Here is a 20,729-nt window from a genome sequence, read left to right as displayed (position 1 = left end):
ATTAGCCCCAGGTGTCTTAATTGACCCAGAGCAGCTGCCATTTACTTATCCTGGTACCAGGGATTTGTTTAGCCTGGGGCTAATATATCTATCTCCCACTACTTTTCTATAGCCATCTGGCCTTGCCCTGTCACACCATTTATGTATATAGAACAGACACACCACACTAATGAAATATCAGTAGTTAGAACTCCCCCATTTCTAATTGGAACCTCCATGGCATAACTTCATCTCTATATCAGCTCTCCTCCTCTTCTGTAAAACTGGGATATTACTATTTATCTACCACAAAGGTTTGTTGCAATAATTAAAGATTGTATAGCAATGTTAAGTGTTTTATTACAGTCTCATTGTGAAGCGTGAGTGCACACAGAATTTAGAAACTGTTATCTTTCCTTTCACACATCTGCTTCTTCCCTTACCTTTCCAAAAATAAGTACAGATTGGTGGAGAAGCTCATGCATATACGATTCTATCATCCTGTGGCAAACCCCGCAGGATTCTTAGTGACTGATAATACTATCTTTACTTCAAAGTAAAGAAAGGACCCAAAATATTCTTAGTTTTTATTATAGGCTGATGTCCCTAAGTGAACTGAAAGCCTCAGTGATCAAAATATTAAGTAGACAAAATATCTTCTTGTACAAATGTGCATGGTGTTATTAGGTGCCACTAACAGAGTAAAGCAATCTTTCCAACTAATATTACAGCAAACTAAACACAAGGGAACTTTTAAGTACATTACATTCAAAATTCAATAAAAAAAGCTTTTAATTTTTTTAGCATTGAGAGTGGAAAAATATTTATAAATAGAAATTTAAAATACAAGAACTAAAAATGGAGAATCCCCTCAGTGTATTCTGGATCGTTTGACTTTGCTTGTTTCTCCAGGTGCTTTTCTCTTCTGAGATAATCCAATTCCCAGTTCTTTGCTATTTTGAAGATAAGAAACAGCTTCTGGCAGACAGTAACACTCCATGGGAGGAGGAAGCTCCTTCGAAAGAAAAAAGTGTTTTAATTAAATCTATTTGTTTAGCTAGACAGTATTAGAAAAAGTATTCTACTTGACCCTCCTTTAGCAACCAACTAAAATTAAAAAAGGTTTATCATTCTGGGACACTGTATGAAGGAGTTATTAAACATATCCTGATTCTGACACATTGAGATAGTTGCCCATTAAAGTTTTTAAAACTTTTCTGGTTTGGCATGGAATTATCAAAAATTTATCAGAATCCTGATGCAAAATGCATCCCATGTAAATCTCAAGGTCTCACACACATAATTTAGTGTATTCTAAAAACCATCTAGCTAAAACAATACTATATATCCAGTTCCAACACAAACAAACCTCTGTCATTCTTTAGTGGCCAGAATGGAAACTCAGCACAATAATATTAACATTAGATCTTATGATTAGAATTATGGGCAAACCAGCCATAAAGGTCTAAAATTGGAATATCAGTATCAAAGTCTGTGTTTCATTACAAGCAAATGCCAGGTAGCTCTCCGCCCTACTTACATACAACAGTTTTCATTCAATGAATCAATGGGTAAAGCAGTGTACTTTAATAAGCATGATTTACATATATTTGATGTTTCGATGTGGACTGTTTTCTTCAAAGCAAACAAATGGTACATAATGCCCCTAATATGCACACCTGTATGAGGTAGTCAGCAATGTATTCTGGTTTCAAGCAGTTCACTCCTTGGGCAGCAGCCTCCAGTACATTAACTCTGGCATCATCTGGTTTCAGTTTACTGAAGTCAGCAAAAAGGTGAGTAGCTTCTTTATAGAGAAGCAGAGAATGACCTGGCAGCACCTACAGATTTAAACACAACAGAAAATACTTTTTATTTTTATGTTTATTGCTCTTGGCAATTGAGTGTACATGCTTTACAGATTATGTATTCACTAATCTCCATCACATTAAATAGTATGTCATCAGAAAACTGGGTACCAAGTATAGCCTCATTCTACAAAATAATTTACATTCCAATAAGAGGAAGGATGATCACCTTGTTAGAGCAATATACTGGGACCCAGAAGCTCTAGGTTCAAATCCCATCACTGCCACAGACTTCCTGTGAGACCCTAGGAAAGTTACTGACTCTCTCTGTGCCTCAGTTCCCCATCTGTAAAGGGGAACATCACAACTTCCTTTGTCTGTCTTGTCTATTTAGATAATAAACAATTTGGGTCAAGGACTGCCTCTTCCTACTTGCATTTACAGTGCCTAGCAAAACAGGGCCCCTTGGTATTACCATGACATGGACAACAAAACAAAATACCAGTGTCAATAAAAATGATGTATAGTAATGTAGTGAATGATTTTTTTTTTTTTTAAATCACATACCTTTGCTCCTCCTGATTGAAGAAGACGTTTGAATCCTGCTTCCTTGGTTTGGTCAACATTCAAAATCACTTTCCAGCCACTAAATGCCCCCTACATAAAAGATCCAGTTTTTAAAAAGAACTGGGTTCTATGAAAAACCTAAAAGCTAATTATACCCCACTCAAGAACATTCTGTAAGGCAAAATTTATTGCATACACACCATCCAGAGTTTTTTTTTTTTTTAACAATAGCAGGGATGTACAACATGCAAGCCAGGGGCAAAATTCCAGCCCACAAGATCAGACAACATTTCACCTTGCTACCCACTCCTAGTTAACTGTAGGATGAAACAACAAAGCTGATTAACTGCAGGTGAACTCTCACATCAAGTATATTCTAGTGTGTTTCAGGAAGGCTTGGAGTACAACAAAATATTAGGGTCATGTGCATTCACTTTTATTTAAAATGTCAATGTAAATATATATGCAAATCAAGCACAGCCTTAATGCTCCGGGCAAGATGCTAATAAGCACCCCATAACCAATAGTTTCTGTGGTCATGCACCTTTATTTTACAAGATGCAATTCTCAGTCCTTTACTGGTGACTTGTGTGTTTGATTTCTAAGGGTAAAAATTCAAAGGTGCCTAGTTACTTCGGAGCCTAAGTCCTATTTTTAAGAGTGATTTAGACACTTGAGACGAAGTCTCCTTGAAAGTCAATGGAGCTCTTTAAGCTCCTAAGTCACTTAGGATAAAATTTTCATAGGTACCTAAGACAACTGCATGATGGGAAATACAGGTGTCAGAGTGGTTTAGAATCATAATGCTAGAGGATAAAGACCAATTTAATGATTTAGTAATGTTAAAAAACAATGAAGCAGTTATTTAAGTATTAGGATTTCCAGTTTGCATGCTAGTTAGCAATGGGAGTTATTGCAGTCACCAGTGCCAAGAGGGGACAAAGACCATTAATTAATCTTCAATGCTAATAATGTTCAATGCTGACAATAAAAGCTTTTAGGAAATAGATTGATTACATTAGTATGGATCCAGCTAGGATGCTTTGTTTTTACAAGAACACTTGTAACACTTGGCACAGAGACTCTGGGTTTCTTGGAGCATATCCCATTATAGTGGCTCCCTCCCAGCATCAAGAAGTTACACTTCATACGTTTCCAAATACCTCAATGATGCCAGTTTCCTGCCTCCTTTTATGGATTTTTTTCCTCCATCTCATGGCTGCAAGTGCTAGTTTCTTTTGGTTTACATTGATTCCAGACAAAACACTGAGTATGGAGTTACTTCCCCATTCATAATCTTCCTCCTAGAACAATTATAGCCACATCAACAGCAAGAAATTAAAAAATAAAAATAACAAGAATGCACTAGCTTTGCACATCAATTTTACCTGACAGAAAACAGAGTAGTAGTTATTAAAATTAAATATAGTGGCTCTTGATTAAACATTTTTAAATTTTTCCTATGTGTACAGAGCCTCCCACTTAGATTTTAAATAAACTCAGTCTTTTCATTACCCTACATTATCTTCAGGCAACTATGGTCCCTCTTGAGGTTAGAGACAATGGAATGTAATCACTAAGCAACAGAGAGTGAAAGCGACCATCACTTACTCACAATCCCCTTCTCTCTCTTCCTGAACAATACAAGTGATTTATTTTTACTCATGCAGATAAAAAAAAAAAACCAACAAAAAATAGAAAATAAAACTTTGTAAGTCAGCCCAGTCAGCAGAGCTGCTAGACCCCTGAGAACTATGAAATGGAGACTGGTTTCCCACGGAGTACCCAGACTATATTAAAGTGGTGACATACTGTAATAAATAACAATAATTAATTAAGTAGTTTCAGAGCACTAATGAAGATACCAAAGGTATTTTAGAGTATCACTAATTATAGATTCAACTGCATATAAAAAAGAAAATACAAAACTGAAAAGAAAGACGGGGAGGAGTTTGGTTATTTAGACTGTTATGCTTATAAACTATAGGATCAGGATTTAATTCCTGGCATAACAGGATCCATCACATTATTTTCAATTGCACTTATCATAATTTACCTAAGACACTTCACCCTAAATTATCACATGTGACTAGTGATTATGGGTGCCTCAGCTGCTGGAGGACCAACCTCAGACACCTGGAAAGGGACTGATTTTCAGAGGGAGGCTGAGTGCTGAGCAATTTCTGAAAGTCAGGTCTCTTTAATATGTCCCTTGAGAATTTTGTCCTTACGTTTCTGCCATTAGCTGTAGTGGAGACTTTTAATTTTAGTAATAAAATGCTTTTAAACAGCAAAGGAGATGCAACACTGATATATCACCAATAGAGTTATGAACCTGTACAAAGCAGCCAGCTGCTCTGCAGGCCTCCAGGTAGGAACGATGAAGCACCCACTTTCCAGCAGCCATAGAGGCCAAGTATTTCTCATTTCGAAGAGGATGTCCCACAATGATGTGTGTACAACTTGGATCAAAGCACTGCTTCTCAAGCACCAGTCCACCTTGAAACATGGGAGTGAATGTGATTCAGGTTATTTAAAGTGTCTATCATAGAAACATCAATTGAATAAATGAGGAACTATTTTATAATTCATACTTAAACTGCAATGCTATGCACACTAGAATCTAGGCAGAAAGCCTTGCCATTTATTGATATAACCCCATGTACAGAAGGCAAAGGGAGAGCTAGATCTGATAGAAGGCAGTGGCACTGTAACACAGGCATAGCTACTTTGGCACCAGCAAGCTTGAGGCACTAGTGGCAGAAAAAAGCCTTGGGAACTAAGAAGAAAGGGGAGAAACACCAGTGGAGAGCAGGCAGGCCCCTAAGCAAAAAGAGGGAATCTTCTGCAGAAGAATCCCACACAGCAAATCCCAGTAGCTGAAAAGCGTCACCCTTTTGGTGGTAAGTTAAGCAGCAATGTGGACACAAGAACGAACGGCTATAAACTCGCCATCAACAAGTTTAGGCTTGAAATAAGACAAAGGTTTCTAACCATCAGAGAGGAGTGAAGTTCTGGAACAGCCTTCCAAGGGAAGCAGTGGGGGCAAAAAACCTATATGGCTTCAACACTGAGCTTGATAAGTTTATGGAGGGGATGGTATGATGGGACTGCCTACAATGGCATGCGGCCCATCGGTGGCTGCCAATAGCAAAAATCCCCAACTGCTGGAGACGGGACACTAGATAGAGAGGGCTCTAAGTTACTACAGAGAATTCTTTTTCAGGTATCTGCCTGGTTGGTTTTGCCCACAGGCTCAGGGTCTAACTGATCGTCATATTTAGGGTCTGGAAGGAATTTCCCCCTACGTCAGAGTGGCTAAGCCCCTTGGAAAGTTTCACCTTCCTCTGCAGCATGGGTGATGGGTCACTTGCAAGTTAAAAGTAGTGTAAATGGTGAATTGTTTGCAACTTGAAGTCTTTAAATCATGATTTGAGGACTTCAATAACTGAGCCAGGTTAGGGTCTATTTCAGGAGTGGGTGAGATTCTGTGTCCTGCAATGTGCCGGAGGTCAGACTAGATGATCACGATGGTCCCTTCTGACCTTAAAGTTTATGAGTCTATGATAACTTCAAATAACAAAAACGTAGTGATAGAACCACAAGGCCTTGTTTTAGTGCTAAAGAAAGGTTTACTTTTTACCTCAGGGTAACTAAGGTGCATGAGCTATTCTGAGGTTAAGAAAACCCAGGGAAGATGAGGCACTTCAAGTTTTCGTAAAGTACTAGAGGTCAGCAATACACCCCTACCTGGGCTTGATCTCACCTAGTTTATCGCACAGTAAAACTCAAGTGCCTTGTCTCCACTGTGTTTTTTACAATGTAATAGCTAACACATATTATCCCCTGTGGTAAACACACCTTACCCTTCTTTGCCAATGAAGACCTAGCCAAAGTATCTTGAGAGCTACGGGTCTGAAACCTTAGGTTAATATTAGCAAGGCATTAACCGAGGCCCCCTTTCAGCCCCAAAAGCCCCAAACAAACAAACTTTAAAAGTTTTACAAACATCTGGCTACCTAGTTCCTCAATCAGGTGGCAGTAATCGATTCGCTCTTGAGGATTAAGTGAAGACAGCTGGAATTTGCGCTGTTTTTCTGGTTCTTCATCAACCTTCTCATCTACTGTAATAGCCTAGAATATGACAAAAGTTATAGGGAGAGTTGCATAGAAAGATAAATTCGATACTCAACTATTTCTCTCAAGTATTCAAGGTTTTCCTACATTTGGTTTTCTATTTGCTGTGAGGTTTGAGAAGGCAGGAACCAGACCCGTCAGTCACTAGACAAGGGTTTGGCTTCCAGTCAAGCAGGCTGCATCCAAAGTTGAAGAATAGATACTAGTCTAATATTCAAAGTCAATCTAATACTTAACCTCTCCTGGTTCCCATCGACAGGGCACAGTTTAATAATCTGTCATGAAAAGAACGTTTTCATTCTAATTGATGGAATGGCAAGCTGGATGCACTGATAAATCAAATATACTGCCCTATCTCCCTTATCCAAGCTTTCTATTCCTACAGTGGGATTCTATCAGCAAGCAAAATCCCAGAGGGCTTCAAGTAATTATTTAAAAGTCAAAAATGTGTTAACAAAAATTGTCAGGGCTACCACAGCATGTAATACCCTGCTGCCAAAGGTAGCATCCAATGAAGCCTATACGCCTACCTTATAGCATGTCCAGGGTGCTTCCTTCCAGACCTCTTCATAGATAGATTTTTCAATCCAGGAAACAGATACAGCCTTTTTTTGATGGGCTTTGATCTTTCCTGTCAAGTTGTGCTCCTCCACTTTTCGTATGCTACTTTTTTGCCTTTACTGCCGGGTACTTTAGAAACAACCCAACGATATTCTCACCAGGTAGTTTTTAAATTGATTTGTATGCGCACCTTAGGTTTTGTGCAGAATGATGTGAGAACTCTCTCCAGAGATCTATGAAATACCGTATCACTGCTGCTGGAATCCCTCAGCACCAAAAGTGTCTGTTAATTTCTTTACCACTGCTAGGGTCACCTGGTTGCAGGGCGCCAAAGCAGGATCATTCCTCTTATCCCATGCCACAATCTTCACTGTGCTAGTGGGTGCACATGCCAAAAAAGACGGTTACTCACCTTTGTAACTGTTGTTCTTTGAGATGTGTTGCTCCTATCCATTCCAATTAGGTGTGCACGCACCGCATGCACGTTCGTCGGAAGACTTTTTACCCTAGCAGCACTCGGTGGGTCGGCTGGGCGCCCCCTGGAGTGGCGCCGCTATAGCGCCGAATATATACCCCAGCCGACCCGTCCGCTCCTCAGTTCCTTCTTGCCGGCTACTCCGACAGTGGGGAAGGAGGGCGGGTCTGGAATGGATAGGAGCAACACATCTCGAAGAACAACAGTTACAACGGTGAGTAACCGTCTTTTCTTCTTCGAGTGATTGCTCCTATGCATTCCAATTAGGTGATTCCCAAGCCTTACCTAGGCGGTGGGGTCGGAGTGAGACGTCGCGGAGTGTAAGACCGCTGAGCCAAAGAGAGCATCGTCTCTAGATTGTTGAACCAAGGCGTAATGCGCCGCAAAGGTATGGATGGAAGACCAGGTAGCAGCCCTACAGATTTCTTGAATGGGCACATGAGCCAGGAAGGCAGCCGAGGAGGCTTGAGCCCGAGTGGAATGGGCAGTCAGAAGTCCAGTGGGAACCTGCGCCAAATCATAGCATGCCCGGATACAAGACGTCACCCAAGAAGCAATTCGTTGGGAGGAGACGGGCATACCCTTCATGCGGTCAGTGACAGCCATGAAGAGCTGAGGAGACCGTCGGAAGGGCTTAGTTCTCTCGATATAAAATGCGAGAGCCCTGCGGACGTCCAAGGTGTGCAGTTGCTGCTCCTGACGCGACAAGTGTGGTTTCGGGAAGAAAACAGGGAGGAAAACGTCCTGATTGACTTGGAATGCAGACACCACTTTCGGGAGAAAGGCTGGGTGCGGTCGGAGCTGTACCTTGTCCTTATGGAAGACCGTGTACGGAGGATCTGCAGTGAATGCGTGAAGCTCTGAAACTCGTCTGGCCGATGTAATGGCGACGAGGAAGGCCGTCTTCCAGGAGAGGTACAGCAACGAGCATGTGGCCAAAGGCTCAAAGGGATGATGCGTAAACCGAGCTAGCACCAGGTTCAAGTCCCAAGTAGGGGCAGGTCTCCTGACCTGAGGATACAGACGTTCCAAGCCCCTACGAAATCTGGACACCATATGGTGAGAGAAGACCGTAGAGCCTGCGTCTCCGGGATGGAAGGCGGAAATGGCAGCAATATGCACTTTAATGGACGAGACCGACAGGTTCTGCTCCTTAAGGGACCATAAGTAGTCCAGGATAATGGGAATGGGCACCTGATCCGGGAGGAAATCCCGCTGAGCGCACCAACAAGAGAAGCGCTTCCACTTGGCGAGGTATGTTGTTCGCGTAGAAGGCTTTCTACTCCCCAATAGGACCTGCTGTACAGCGTCCGAACAGCGCAACTCCGACTCGTTTAGCCAAAGAGCAGCCATGCTGTCAGATGGAGGGACTGTAGGTCCGGGTGGTGAAGTCTGCCGAAGTCCTGGGATATGAGGTCTGGATAGAGCGGCAAGGGTATCGGATCTGCCACTGAGAGGTCGAGCAACTGCGTGTACCAATGTTGCCTCGGCCACGCTGGAGCAATTAGGATCAACCGAGCCCTGTCTCTGCGGAGCTTGAGGAGGACTCGGTGGACAAGTGGGAACGGAGGGAAGGCATTAAGGAGGCGATGATTCCACGGAAGCAGGAACGCATCCGAGAGGGAGCCCGGGGAGCGACCCTGCAGGGAGCAGAACTGCTGGCACTTCCGGTTCTGACGGGAGGCGAAAAGGTCTATGAGGGGAAACCCCCACTTTTGGAAGACCGAATAGAGGACGTCCAGGCGGATGGACCACTCGTGAGTGAGGAAGGATCTGCTCAATTGGTCCGCCAAGGTGTTCCGGACTCTGGGGAGAAAGGATGCTACCGGGTCTATTGAGTGGGCTATGCAAAAGTCCCAAAGCAGAATCGCCTCCCGACAGAGGGGGGAGGATCGCGTTCCCCCTTGCTTGTTGATATAATACATGGCCGTTGTGTTGTCCGTGAAGACCGAGACACAACGACCCTGTAGCTGAGCCTGGAACGCCTGACACGCCAGGCGGACTGCCCTCAACTCTCGAACGTTTATGTGCAGCGCCAACTCCTGGGGAGACCAAAGGGCTTGAGTACGAAGTCGCCCCAGATGTGCGCCCCAACCCAGGGATGACGCATCCGTTGTTAAGGACACCGAGGGTTGCGGCGGATGGAATGGGAGGCCCGAGCACATGAGGGACTGCAACCTCCACCAATTGAGGGAGGTGAGGACACTCGGTGGAATGGTGAGTATCATGTCTATGGCGTCTCTGCCCAGACGGTACGTCGAGGCGAGCCAAGTTTGAAGAGGCCTCATGCGCAGCCTGGCGTGCTTTGTCACGAACGTGCATGCTGCCAGGTGGCCGAGGAGGCGGAGGCAAGAGCGCGCCGAGGTTGTCGGAAAGTCCTGGAGCGTCTGAATGAGAGAGACAATCGAGTGAAAGCGAGGCAAGGGCAGACTGGCTGTCGCGAGAGTAGAGTCTAGCAATGCCCTGATGAACTCTATTCTCTGCGTAGGTACTAGGGTGGATTTCCCTACGTTGAGCAAGAGTCCTAGACGGGTGAACATGTCTTTGATGATGTCTACTGCCGTGGTCACTTGCGTGGCCGAGGTTCCTCGAATTAGCCAATCGTCGAGGTATGGGAAGACATGAATTCGGCGGCGGCGGAGGAAGGCTGCGACTACTGCCATGCACTTTGTAAACACCCGTGGGGCCGTGGAGAGGCCGAAAGGGAGGACTGTAAACTGAAAGTGCTGGCGGCCCACCAGAAACCGCAAATACCGTCTGTGCGGTGGGTATATAGAAATATGGAAATATGCGTCTTTCATGTCGAGAGCCGCGTACCAATCTCCGGGATCCAGGGAAGGGATGATGGTCCCCAGGGATACCATGCGAAACTTGAACTTTTTCAGGTACTTGTTCAGGCCTCGCAGGTCCAGGATAGGTCGGAGACCCCCTTTTGCCTTGGGGATTAGAAAGTAACAGGAATAAAACCCCTTGCACCTTGAGCCCTCTGGTACCTCCTCTATAGCTCCGATGGTGTGGAGCTGGCGTACCTCCTGCAAGAGGAGCTGCTTGTGAGAGGGGTCCCTGAAGAGGGACGGGGAAGGGGGGTGGGAGGGTGGGGTTGAAAGAAACTGAAAGTGGTATCCCAGTTCCACCGTGCGAAGGACCCAACAATCGGAAGTGATGCGGGACCACGCAGGGAGGAAAAAGGAAAGACGGTTGTAAAACAAAAATGGGTCCTCGGAGGTCATCGGTACGCTGCTCTCGGGTGCACCCTCAAAAGTTTGGTTTCGGGCCCGCGGGTGGTTTAGCGGAGCCGGAATTGTTGTTGCCCCCTTGAGGCCTGGACTGTTGTCTGCGCGTGTAGCGACTTCGACGCCTCGCAAAGTCCTGCCTTGGTCTTGGTGGGGGGTAAGGACGCTGAGGCTGAGGGCGGAAGGGCCGCCTTTGAGTCTGGGGGGTATGCATCCCGAGGGAACGCATAATCACCCGATTGTCTTTCAGATTTTGAAGCCTGGAATCCGTCTTTTCAGAGAATAGGCCCTTGCCATCGAATGGTAGGTCCTGAAGCATATACTGGAGCTCAGGCGGCAGGCCCGACGCCTGAAGCCACGAAATACATCACATCGCTATACCGGATGCGACCGTACGAGCAGCTGAGTCTGCAGCGTCCATCGAGGCCTGGAGCGAGGTACGGGCCACCTTTTTGCCTTCCTCCAACAATGCTGAAAACTCTTGTCTGGAGTCCTGAGGCAGGAGCTCAGAGAACCTGCTCACTGACTGCCAGGTGTTATAATTGTACCTGCTTAGCAGGGCCTGCTGGTTCGCTACTCGCAGTTGGAGGCCCCCTGCAGAATAGACCTTGCGGCCCAAGAGGTCCATACGTCTGGCCTCCCTAGATTTTGGTGCGGGGGGCCTGCTGACCATGTCGCTCCCTGTCATTGACCGATTGCACGACCAATGAGGAGGGAGGGGGGTGCACATACAAGTACTCGTAGCCCTGGGAGGGCACCATGTATTTGCGCTCAACTCCTCTGGCGGTCGGTTGGATAGACGCCGGGGATTGCCAGATGGTGTCTGCTCTGGCCTGGATTGTGCGAATAAAGGGGAGAGCCACACGAGTGGGGGTCTCTGCTGTCAAAATATCAACAACCGGGTCCTCCGCCTCTGGGACTTCCTCGGCGGGCAAGTTGATATTTTGTGCAACACGCCGGAGGAGATCCTGAAGCGAACGAAGGTCAATCGGAGGTGGACCAGATGCGGATGTGCCAGCCACTGCCTCATCCGGGGAAGAGGAAGAGGAAAGGCCCGGAACAAGTGGCTCCTGAAGCGGCTCCTGGTCCTGGGCAACATCTGGAGTCGGAGAGGCTTGGGCCTCCGGAACCGGCGCCGAAACGTCTTCAGTATCGGTCACTGGAGGCCTGCTAATCGTCGCCTCTGGCATGTGATGCTCTGCAGCCACCGGGTGAGGTGGTACTGTGGGCTCGCCTTGGGCCTGATGGTACGCCCAAGGCGTCCAGAAGGGCCACTGCTGTGGTGCGTGGTCCAAGGCGTGATGTCTCTGGGAACCCCTGCTATTATTGTCTGAGTCCCCATAATAGGCAGAGCCGGCGTGCGAGGAGGCCGAGGCGTGCCTGGACGGCCATGGCGGAGCCGTGCTTGAGTAGGGCGGGTCCGCGTAGGCAGAGCGTCCCTGCGCTGTACGTTGCAGCGGAGAGCGGTGCTGGGAGTCAGAGCGGTACCGCGACGGAGATCAGGACCTACTACTAGCGCGGTGCCGGGAGGTCGACCGATGCCTAGAGTCCCTGCGTCTCAACCTGCTACAGGAGACACGGTGCCGGGATCGGTGCCGGGAGCAGGATCAGTGCCGGGAGTACCGGGACGGAGAACGGGACCGTGATCAGTGCCGTGAATAGGACCGGTGCCTTGATGGGTAGCGGTACCGGGACTGGGAACGGTGCCATGACCGTGATCGGCGGCCGGATCTCGATCGTCCACGGGAGCGCGACCTGGAGCGTCGGCGCTCGACAGTGCCCTGCGAGGGGTGCCTCATCATGGCTGGCTTGCCTAGAGACTGAGGGGCCCGCACCGGCGGTGCCGGGGGCTGAGGCGGTCCTGGGTCCGTGAGGGCAATCAGGTCTCTCGCCGTTGCGAAAGTTTCCGGTGTAGAGGGCACAATAAGCTCTACCGCGGCGGGTGCCGGGGAGTCAATGGGCACCGGACTCAACGGTCCCTGTGAGGCCGGAATCGACGGTGCAGTGGGCGGTGCCGCGACAGATGAAGGTGCCGGGCAATCCGCTCTCGGTGCGCGCTCAGACTGCGCCCCAGACGCAGGTGCCGCAGGAGTCTTGCGCTTCTTCCCCCGCGGGGAGAGTGACCGGTGCCGTGGATGAGACAACGGCTGGTGCGGGGTCTTTGCGGTGCTGGAGGTTCCCGGTGCGGAGGCAGAACTTGTTCCCGGTGCCGGCTGCGGAGTCGGTGCAGGAGGAGTGAGCGCCGCTTCCATTAGGAGCTGCCTAAGGCGAATGTCCCGCTCCTTCTTCGTTCGGGGCTTAAAAGCCTTGCAAATGCGGCACTTGTCCGCCAGATGGGATTCCCCGAGGCACCTAAGACAGGAGCTGTGCGGGTCTCCTGTGGGCATCGGCCTACGGCAGGTCGAGCACTGTTTGAACCCCGGCGAGCCGGGCATGGGCCCGGCACTGGGGGAGGGAGAAAAGGGCTAAGCCCCAACCCCTCTCACTATTTACACTAACTATTACTAAAAAAACAATAAAAGTTAACTATAACACGAAGACTGAACTATATACACTATAACTATAGGAAAAACAAGTGAAAAGCTAGGGAAGTGGAGGACAGCTAAGCTGCGCTCCACAGTTCCAACGACCGACACAGGCAGTAAGAAGGAACTGAGGAGCGGACGGGTCGGCTGGGGTATATATCCGGCGCTATAGCGGCGCCACTCCAGGGGGCGCCCAGCCGACCCACCGAGTGCTGCTAGGGTAAAAAGTCTTCCGACGAACGTGCACGCGGCACGCGCACACCTAATTGGAATGCATAGGAGCAATCACTCGAAGAAGAACTGAAGGAGCTGTTGCTACTGGTCCATATTAGGGGGTTAGTGCTGAGGTTTAAAATCTGGAGCAGAAGGACAGAGGCTGCTCCTAAGAACAAAACAATGCAAATTGCTCCTGCCTAGCAAGATTATAGGGGAGATGAGCATAACAGGCACCTTTTCTCCTTGGGCTTCTGCTCATCATGGGGTGATGTCCACCGTAGGCTGTAGAAGGAACACAGTGAAGAAAAACCTGAAATCAACTTGGCAATTTAATAGTTTTTCCTCTGTGCTCTGTAGTTTGCAAGGAGGAAGTCTGGAAAGTGCCTGCAGCTGCTGCCTGGAAGATCAAACTGAGTTTTCCAAAAGGGAAAAACTAAACTACTGCCTGATGACTGACAGGTCTGGTCTTGCCTTAAAGTGAAAAGTAGAGGGGAAACCCACTGTAGGACTGGCAGGCCTGGATGAGAGAAAAGAGTTACACATTCCAAACAAAGCTTATTTACTAGTGTGAGGAAATATACCACTGAACACACATGCCTGTTGAAAAGATCAAGCAACAAAATTATACAAAGGACTAGTGAACTAAAGGATAGATTAATTTTCCATAGCCCTTTGTGAATTTTAATATTACACTGGGCCATTTCTTCACAGTGCAAGTATGATCCTTAAAAACAAGTATGCTGCTGTAACAAACCTTTTCTTTGGGCTGTGGAGCCACAGGAGGGTTAGCCAGCGGGAAGGCAATGCTGGGAGCTTGCGGTGTGGGGATCACTTGATCATCTTTTACTGGGGTTTCTGGATCACTATATATTGGATGCTTTGGGACCTCTGCAACACCTGTGTCCCCAGAATCATGAACAGCTGTGGATAGTAATTCATTGTTGCTTGATTTTGTTTGACTGAATTATAACTATGATAACACTGAAAAAAGTATTAATCCCAAATGAACAAGAAACAAATGCCATCACATTTATTCTGCATTTTCAGAAACAACTGCTTACTTCCTGTCTTAAAATTTACATCCTTTAATCACAAGGCAGCAGTTGAGCTGTTACAAGCCTCATGTTTTTGACTATCTTGAGGTTTCTCTACTTCCCAATTGATTCCTTAAGCTAACTTGACATGAAGCACTCAAACTGGCCACAGAAGGGGGCTGCACCGATTTAAGTAGATTAGTTTATAAACCAATTTCATTAAATCACTACAACTTTCTCATGTAAGACTGGGCCAAAGAAACCATCCTCCAGGTAGGCTGCTTGAAACAGAAAAGTTGTAAGGGGATGGGAGATGTCAAGAATGCCCCTTTTCCACACACCCAAGCTACAGAAAGCTTACTGCAGGAAGCAAAAGGAGAACAATGTTTGTGGAAGTCAGCATGACAGCATGTGAAGTATTCATGCATGGTCTGACAATTAGCACAGGACTGAGGAGTCAGGAACTTCTGATTTCTAATCTCAGCCCTGTCAATGATTCAAAGGGCCAATCAATTCACTTCTGTTCCAGTTTCCCAATTTGTAAAAAAAAAAAAAGCAGTAATATTTGTGTGTCACAGGTTTTTTAAGGATTAATGTTTCCACATCACTTTGAACACGTAAAGCATTACGTGAGTGATAAACATCACTACTGATCTCTTCCTGCAAAGCCACCTGATGGCTGCCCATTTGCTAGCTTCTACTCTCCTCTCATCCAGCTCTTTTTTTCCTGCCATCAAGAGGAGAGTGGAAACCAGGAAGCATCTCCTAGTCAATCCATTCAGAGGAGAATATTCACTGCTTTTTAAGTAGATGGAGTGGAAGGAAGTGGAAACAGAGCAGATGACTCAGCTATGCTTCTTCTCCACTCCTAAGAGCAGAATAAAAAGCCTTGCAGGGATAGAAGGAAATAACTAGGGCTGGGCATATAATCAACTGCATTTGTAAACACAGCAAGAAAGATAAGAATAATAATTTGACTGAATCCTGGTCCACTGATCTCCCCAGCAGACTTGCTGCCAGATTTTTATGGGGCTCCTGGGCATTGGTGATCCTTCTCCTACACCTCCATTCTTACCCAGCATTGTGGATCTTCTTCAGCTGCTATTAAAAAGCTAGGATTTTACAACAGTTAAGCACATTAAGAGGTCCAAGTGGGCTCAATGTAGTTATTTGCTTTAGTAAGTACACATTTTAAACTCGAAACCTACAGTCGTAAGTTGAATCAAGGTGCCGATGTAGAGGCGCCATAAATGCTGTTTGTCATAACTCGAATATCATAAAGTTGAGGACTGCCTGTACTATTCAACATGAATAAGGGTTCCAGAATTGGGGCCTAAAACAAAAAAAGCCTATCTTTAGGTAAGGGCTGCCTCCATACTGCTTACTGCTGTCAAAAAGGTGCATTGGGGTCTTTCTGGAGGAAGAGCAGAGTTAAAAAAAGAAAACAAATTATTTACCTTTTAAAAACAAGATTAAGAATGGTCTGTCACTCATCCTGAGCCTCATTATTAAAAAGGGAAAAAAAGTTTGGGTCACTTAGAGAGATCACAACACACTAAAGCTGAAAAAGATCCATGTAATAGTGTTGTTTTTTTGCTTCTAGAATGCCACTGTATCATAATAAATAATCCTACCTACACTCCAGCCCAAACATGCATTTCTCTCCTTACCTAATTCAGCAACTTCTCTATCAACAAAGGAGTCCCTGAAAGGGGAGTCATTCATGTTATTTACATCAGTCTGAATTTGTTCAGAGTACTGTGAAGGACTATTGGGCCACTGTAAGTTGCTGACGAGCCTTGCTCTCTCCTCTCTTGCAGTGGGGTCATCCCAGACAATCTGCTCATTTTGTGATGGCTCTGTGTTTATGTCAATCACTGCTTGCCGTGACTGCCTAAGGAACAAAAAACAAAATCCACATAAAGTTTCCTTAAAAAATAGATGAACTACACTTGAGGGCAAGGACGTATTTATCATCGTGTTAACAATGTACTACACCGAACCCCCGCTAGACTGCGGGGTTCAGGATCCATGCGCAGTGCCATGTTACCATGGATCCCAATTTAAATATTTAAATTTGGGATCCATCACCGCGGCTGCACTATATGTGAAGCCGCGCTCTACCGACGCGCACTTTAGCAAGAGAGTTCGCCATACAATCTTTATTACTGGATAGCATAGTCAGGAAAGAATAAACTTCAATATAAAATTGATAAGTCAGGCAGTTTGACTACCTGGGTATCAGTCAGCACGGCTACAAAAAAGTGACTGTGAACAATACTGGTCATTTTTAGCATGTATCATGCTACTAAGGTGTTCCATGATCAGCATATCCCATACTTTACTGTCCTTATAGTCTTGGTGTACATTTGAAAGTTAAAGAGAGCAATCTTGCTTCTTGAGTGGTAAATATTGGAAATTAATTTCCAATATTTACCAGGAATCAGGCTCTTCATCATTAATTCCCTTCGTCTGGTTTAGCCATCAAGTACTTCTCAATTCATCGGAAAATACATGCCCTATAGTCTAGGTTGTTTTTAGAAACTACTGATAGATCTGGAAGGCGATCTCGCCCATAGTGAATTAACAATGTTTTCATTTTGACTGGAGGTTTTAGCTATATTGCCTACATTCCCACAGACCAGGGATGCATTTTAAACTGCAAGAAGACAGACTTAATTACATTAGTGGCAAAATGCAAGTGTAATACGTGAAAGCCTCGTAGTCGGAAGTAGTCTTCACATTTGCAAGTGTATAAATGCATAATGAAACAGTGTATTTATAGCTATTGTACAGCAACTGAGATTTGAAAGGTTATTAGTAGGGCTGTCAAGCAATTAAAAAAATTAATCGCAATTAATCGCTCTGTTAAACAATAATAGAATACTATTTATATAAATATTTTTGGATGTTTTCCACATTTTCAAATGTATTGATTTCAATTACAACACAGAATACAAAGTGTACAGTGCTCACTTTATATTTTTTGTTATAAATATTTGCACTGTAAAAATAAAAAATTGTATTTTTCAATTCACTTAATACAAGTATTGTAGTGCAATCTCTTTTTCATGAAAGTTGAACTTACAAATGTAGAATTATGTACAAAAAGTAACTGCACTGAAAAATAAAACAGTGTAAAACTTCAGAGCCTACAAGTCCACTCAGTCCTATTTCTTGTTCAGCCAATCACTCAGACAAACAAGTTTGTTTACATTTGCAGGAGATAATGCTGCCTACTTCTTGTTCACAAATTCGCCTGAAAGTGAGAATAGGTGTTCGCCTGGCATTACTGTAGCCAGCATTGCAAGATATTTACGTGCCAGATGCGCTAAAGATTCAAATGTCCCTTCATGCTTCAACCCCCCATTCCAGAGGATATACATCCATGCTGATGATGGGTTCTGCTCGATAACGATCCAAAGCAGTGCAGACAAATGCATGTTCATTTTAATCATCTGAGTCAGATGCCACCAGCAGAAGGTTGATTTTAATTTTTGGTGGTTTGGGTTCTGTAGTTTCTGCATCGGAGTGTTGCTCTTTTAAGACTTCTGAAAGCATGCTGCACATCCCATCCCGATCATATTTTGGAAGGCACTGCAGATTCTTAAATCTTGGGTTGAGTGCTATATCTATCTTTAGAAATCTCACATTGGTACCTTCTTTGCGTTTTCTCAAATCTGAAGTGAAAGTATTCTTAAAACGAACAACATGCTGGGTCATCATCGGAAACTGCTATAACATGAAATATATGGCAGAATGCAGGTAGAATAGAGCAGGAGACATACAATTCTCCCCCACGAAGTTCAGTCACAAATTTAATTAACACATTTTTTTTTTTAACGAGCGTTAACAGCATGGAAGCATGTCCTCTGGAATGGTGGCCAAAGCATGAAGGGGCATACGAACGTTTCGTATATCTGGCACATAAATACCTTGCAATGCCAGCTACCAAAGTGCTATGCAAACGTCTGTTCTCATTTTCAGGTGACACAGTAAATACGAAGTGGGCATCTCCTGAAAATGTAAACAAACTTGTTTCTCTTAGCGATTGGCTGAACAAGAAGTAGAACTGAGTGGATTTATAGGCTCTAAAGTTTTACATTGTTTTGCTTTTGAGTGGTTATATAACAAAAAAAATATATAAATCTACATTTGTAAGTTGCTCAGTGGTTTGAGCATTGGCCTGCTAAACCCAGGGTTGTAAGTTCAATCCTTGAGGGGGCCACTTAGGGATCTGGGGCAAAAATCAGTACTTGGTCCTGCTAGTGAAGGCAGGGGGCTGGAGTTGATGACCTTTCGAGGTCCCTTCCAGTTCTAGGAGATGGGTATATCTCCAATTATTATTATTATTATATCAGGGCTTTGGAGCGGAGCCCGGAGCTGGAGCATGAAGCAGCTCCGGAGAAGTGGGGCTGCAGGTTTTTGCCTGGAGTTGGAGCACAGCTCCAAAGCCCTGGCTTTCATGATAAAGAGACTGCACTACGGTACTTGTAAGAGGTGAACTGAAAAATAATATTTCTTTTATTCATCATTTTTACAGTGCAAATATTTGTAATAAAAATAATATAAAGTGAGCACTGTACACTTTGTATTCTGTCTTGTAATTGAAATCAATATATTTGAAAATGTAGAAAAATATCCAAAACATTCAATAAATTTCAATTGGTATTCTACTGTTTAACAGTGCGATTAAAACGGCGATTGATCACAATTAATTTTTTTGAGTTAATCGCGTGAGTTAACTGCCACTAACTGACAGCTCTACTTATTAGACTTACTTAGTTTTTGCTGTCCAAATTTTTGTAAGACTGTCAAAGTCAAGTAAAAGAAAGCAAGACAAAGTAAGACACATTTACATGCAGCATGATACCTTAGAGCTTCCAAGACTCTACTACGACCATTACGCACAGATCGTGTGCCATCTGGTGTGGTAGGGGAACTGTCAAAACCATTCCTTGACAACGATCCTCTTTGTGCTTGTGGTTTCACTATCGATGTTGCAGACATGATCTCCTGTAGTTGCTTTTGAAAGTTCTCCCTCATTTCCAGTGTCTGGGTTAAAACTTGAAGTGAAAGAAAGTTACAAGAGTTAGGCCATTTCATTTTACATTTTTAGAATGCCACAAGGATTTAATCATGTAGCTCCCTTTCAGGACAAAGATATGTACATGTTTTCACATGTGGCAATATTTTCAATTAAGTCTTTGTTTCACATGACAAATAATTAGCAATATACAGTATCAGAGGGGTAGCTGTGTTAGTCTGGTTCTGTAGAAGCAGCAAAGAATCCTGTGGCACCTTATAGACTAACAGACGTTTTGCAGCATGAGCTTTTGTGGGTGAATACCCACTTCTTCGGATGCAAGTAGTGGAAATTTCCAGGGGCAGGTTTATATATGCAAGCAAGAAGCAAGCTAGAGATAACGAGGTTAGTTCAATCAGGGAGGATGAGGCCCTGTTTTTAACCTCAATATCTCTAGCTTGCTTCTTGCTTGCATATATAAACCTGCCCCTGGAAATTTCCACTACTTGCATCCGAAGAAGTGGATATTCACCCACGAAAGCTCATGCTGCAAAACGTCTGTTAGTCTATAAGGTGCCACAGGATTCTTTGCTGCTTCTAGCAATATCCAAAATTGCTTTGAGAAATTCTAGAATACTAAAGACAACAGCCCAACAGCCCAATAATTCATCAGGGATGGTCGGTTCTCCTTATGGATTTGCCAGTGTCTTTAAACCAGGGTACAAAACATCTCTCCTCATACTCTGCAGCCCTTATGAATAAGAAGCTGCCAGCACTTTTCCAGGGAAGCCTGGCTGGCTACACTGTGCTTAGGTACGAGAATAAATGACACTAAAACCTCCAATCTTAAAAGTCAAGCTTCCCCAAAATAGTAAAATGCTTATATTTATAACTGTAGTTTCCACAACTGTTTTAAAAAAAACAACAACGAATATTTTGTTTACCTCCTTTGGCTTCATTTGCTGTAATTTGCTCCTCTCTTACTGTGACTGCTTCCTTTACCTGGTTAGTAGTTACATCTGCTGTGTCATTTTCATCCACTGAAATACTCTATCAATGTTAAAAATATAAAATTTATCAATCTAATTCTGAAACTGAAAGACACAGCAACTGGCTGCAGTGTTCAGTGGGGCGGGGGGAGAGGGGGAAGCATGTTGGGGTGTTTTAG

At 44.7% G+C, this 20,729-nt stretch overlaps 1 protein-coding gene across 2 annotated transcripts in view; it reads right to left on the bottom strand.

Moving 5' to 3' along the window:
* Positions 1-319: 319 nt before the first annotated feature.
* Positions 320-20,729, bottom strand: part of TOPBP1 (DNA topoisomerase II binding protein 1) — a 53,036-nt gene continuing 32,626 nt past the window's right edge. For both annotated transcript variants that reach the window (XM_045005714.1, XM_045005715.1), the window contains exons 19-28: positions 20,506-20,611; positions 19,409-19,601; positions 16,206-16,429; positions 14,256-14,422; positions 6,374-6,488; positions 4,690-4,853; positions 3,518-3,658; positions 2,355-2,444; positions 1,659-1,820; positions 320-994 (exon numbers count right to left, since the gene is read on the bottom strand). In XM_045005714.1, the coding sequence (XP_044861649.1) occupies positions 851-994; positions 1,659-1,820; positions 2,355-2,444; positions 3,518-3,658; positions 4,690-4,853; positions 6,374-6,488; positions 14,256-14,422; positions 16,206-16,429; positions 19,409-19,601; positions 20,506-20,611 (1,506 nt within the window). In that variant the 3' untranslated portion in view covers positions 320-850. The remainder of the gene's footprint in view (positions 995-1,658; positions 1,821-2,354; positions 2,445-3,517; positions 3,659-4,689; positions 4,854-6,373; positions 6,489-14,255; positions 14,423-16,205; positions 16,430-19,408; positions 19,602-20,505; positions 20,612-20,729) is intronic.

The sequence above is a fragment of the Mauremys mutica genome, chromosome 2 (assembly GCF_020497125.1).
Source record: "Mauremys mutica isolate MM-2020 ecotype Southern chromosome 2, ASM2049712v1, whole genome shotgun sequence".
NCBI lineage: Eukaryota > Metazoa > Chordata > Testudines > Geoemydidae > Mauremys > Mauremys mutica.
The sequence above is the reverse complement of the archived record's forward strand: the minus strand, read 5'-3'. Positions and strand labels throughout refer to the sequence as shown.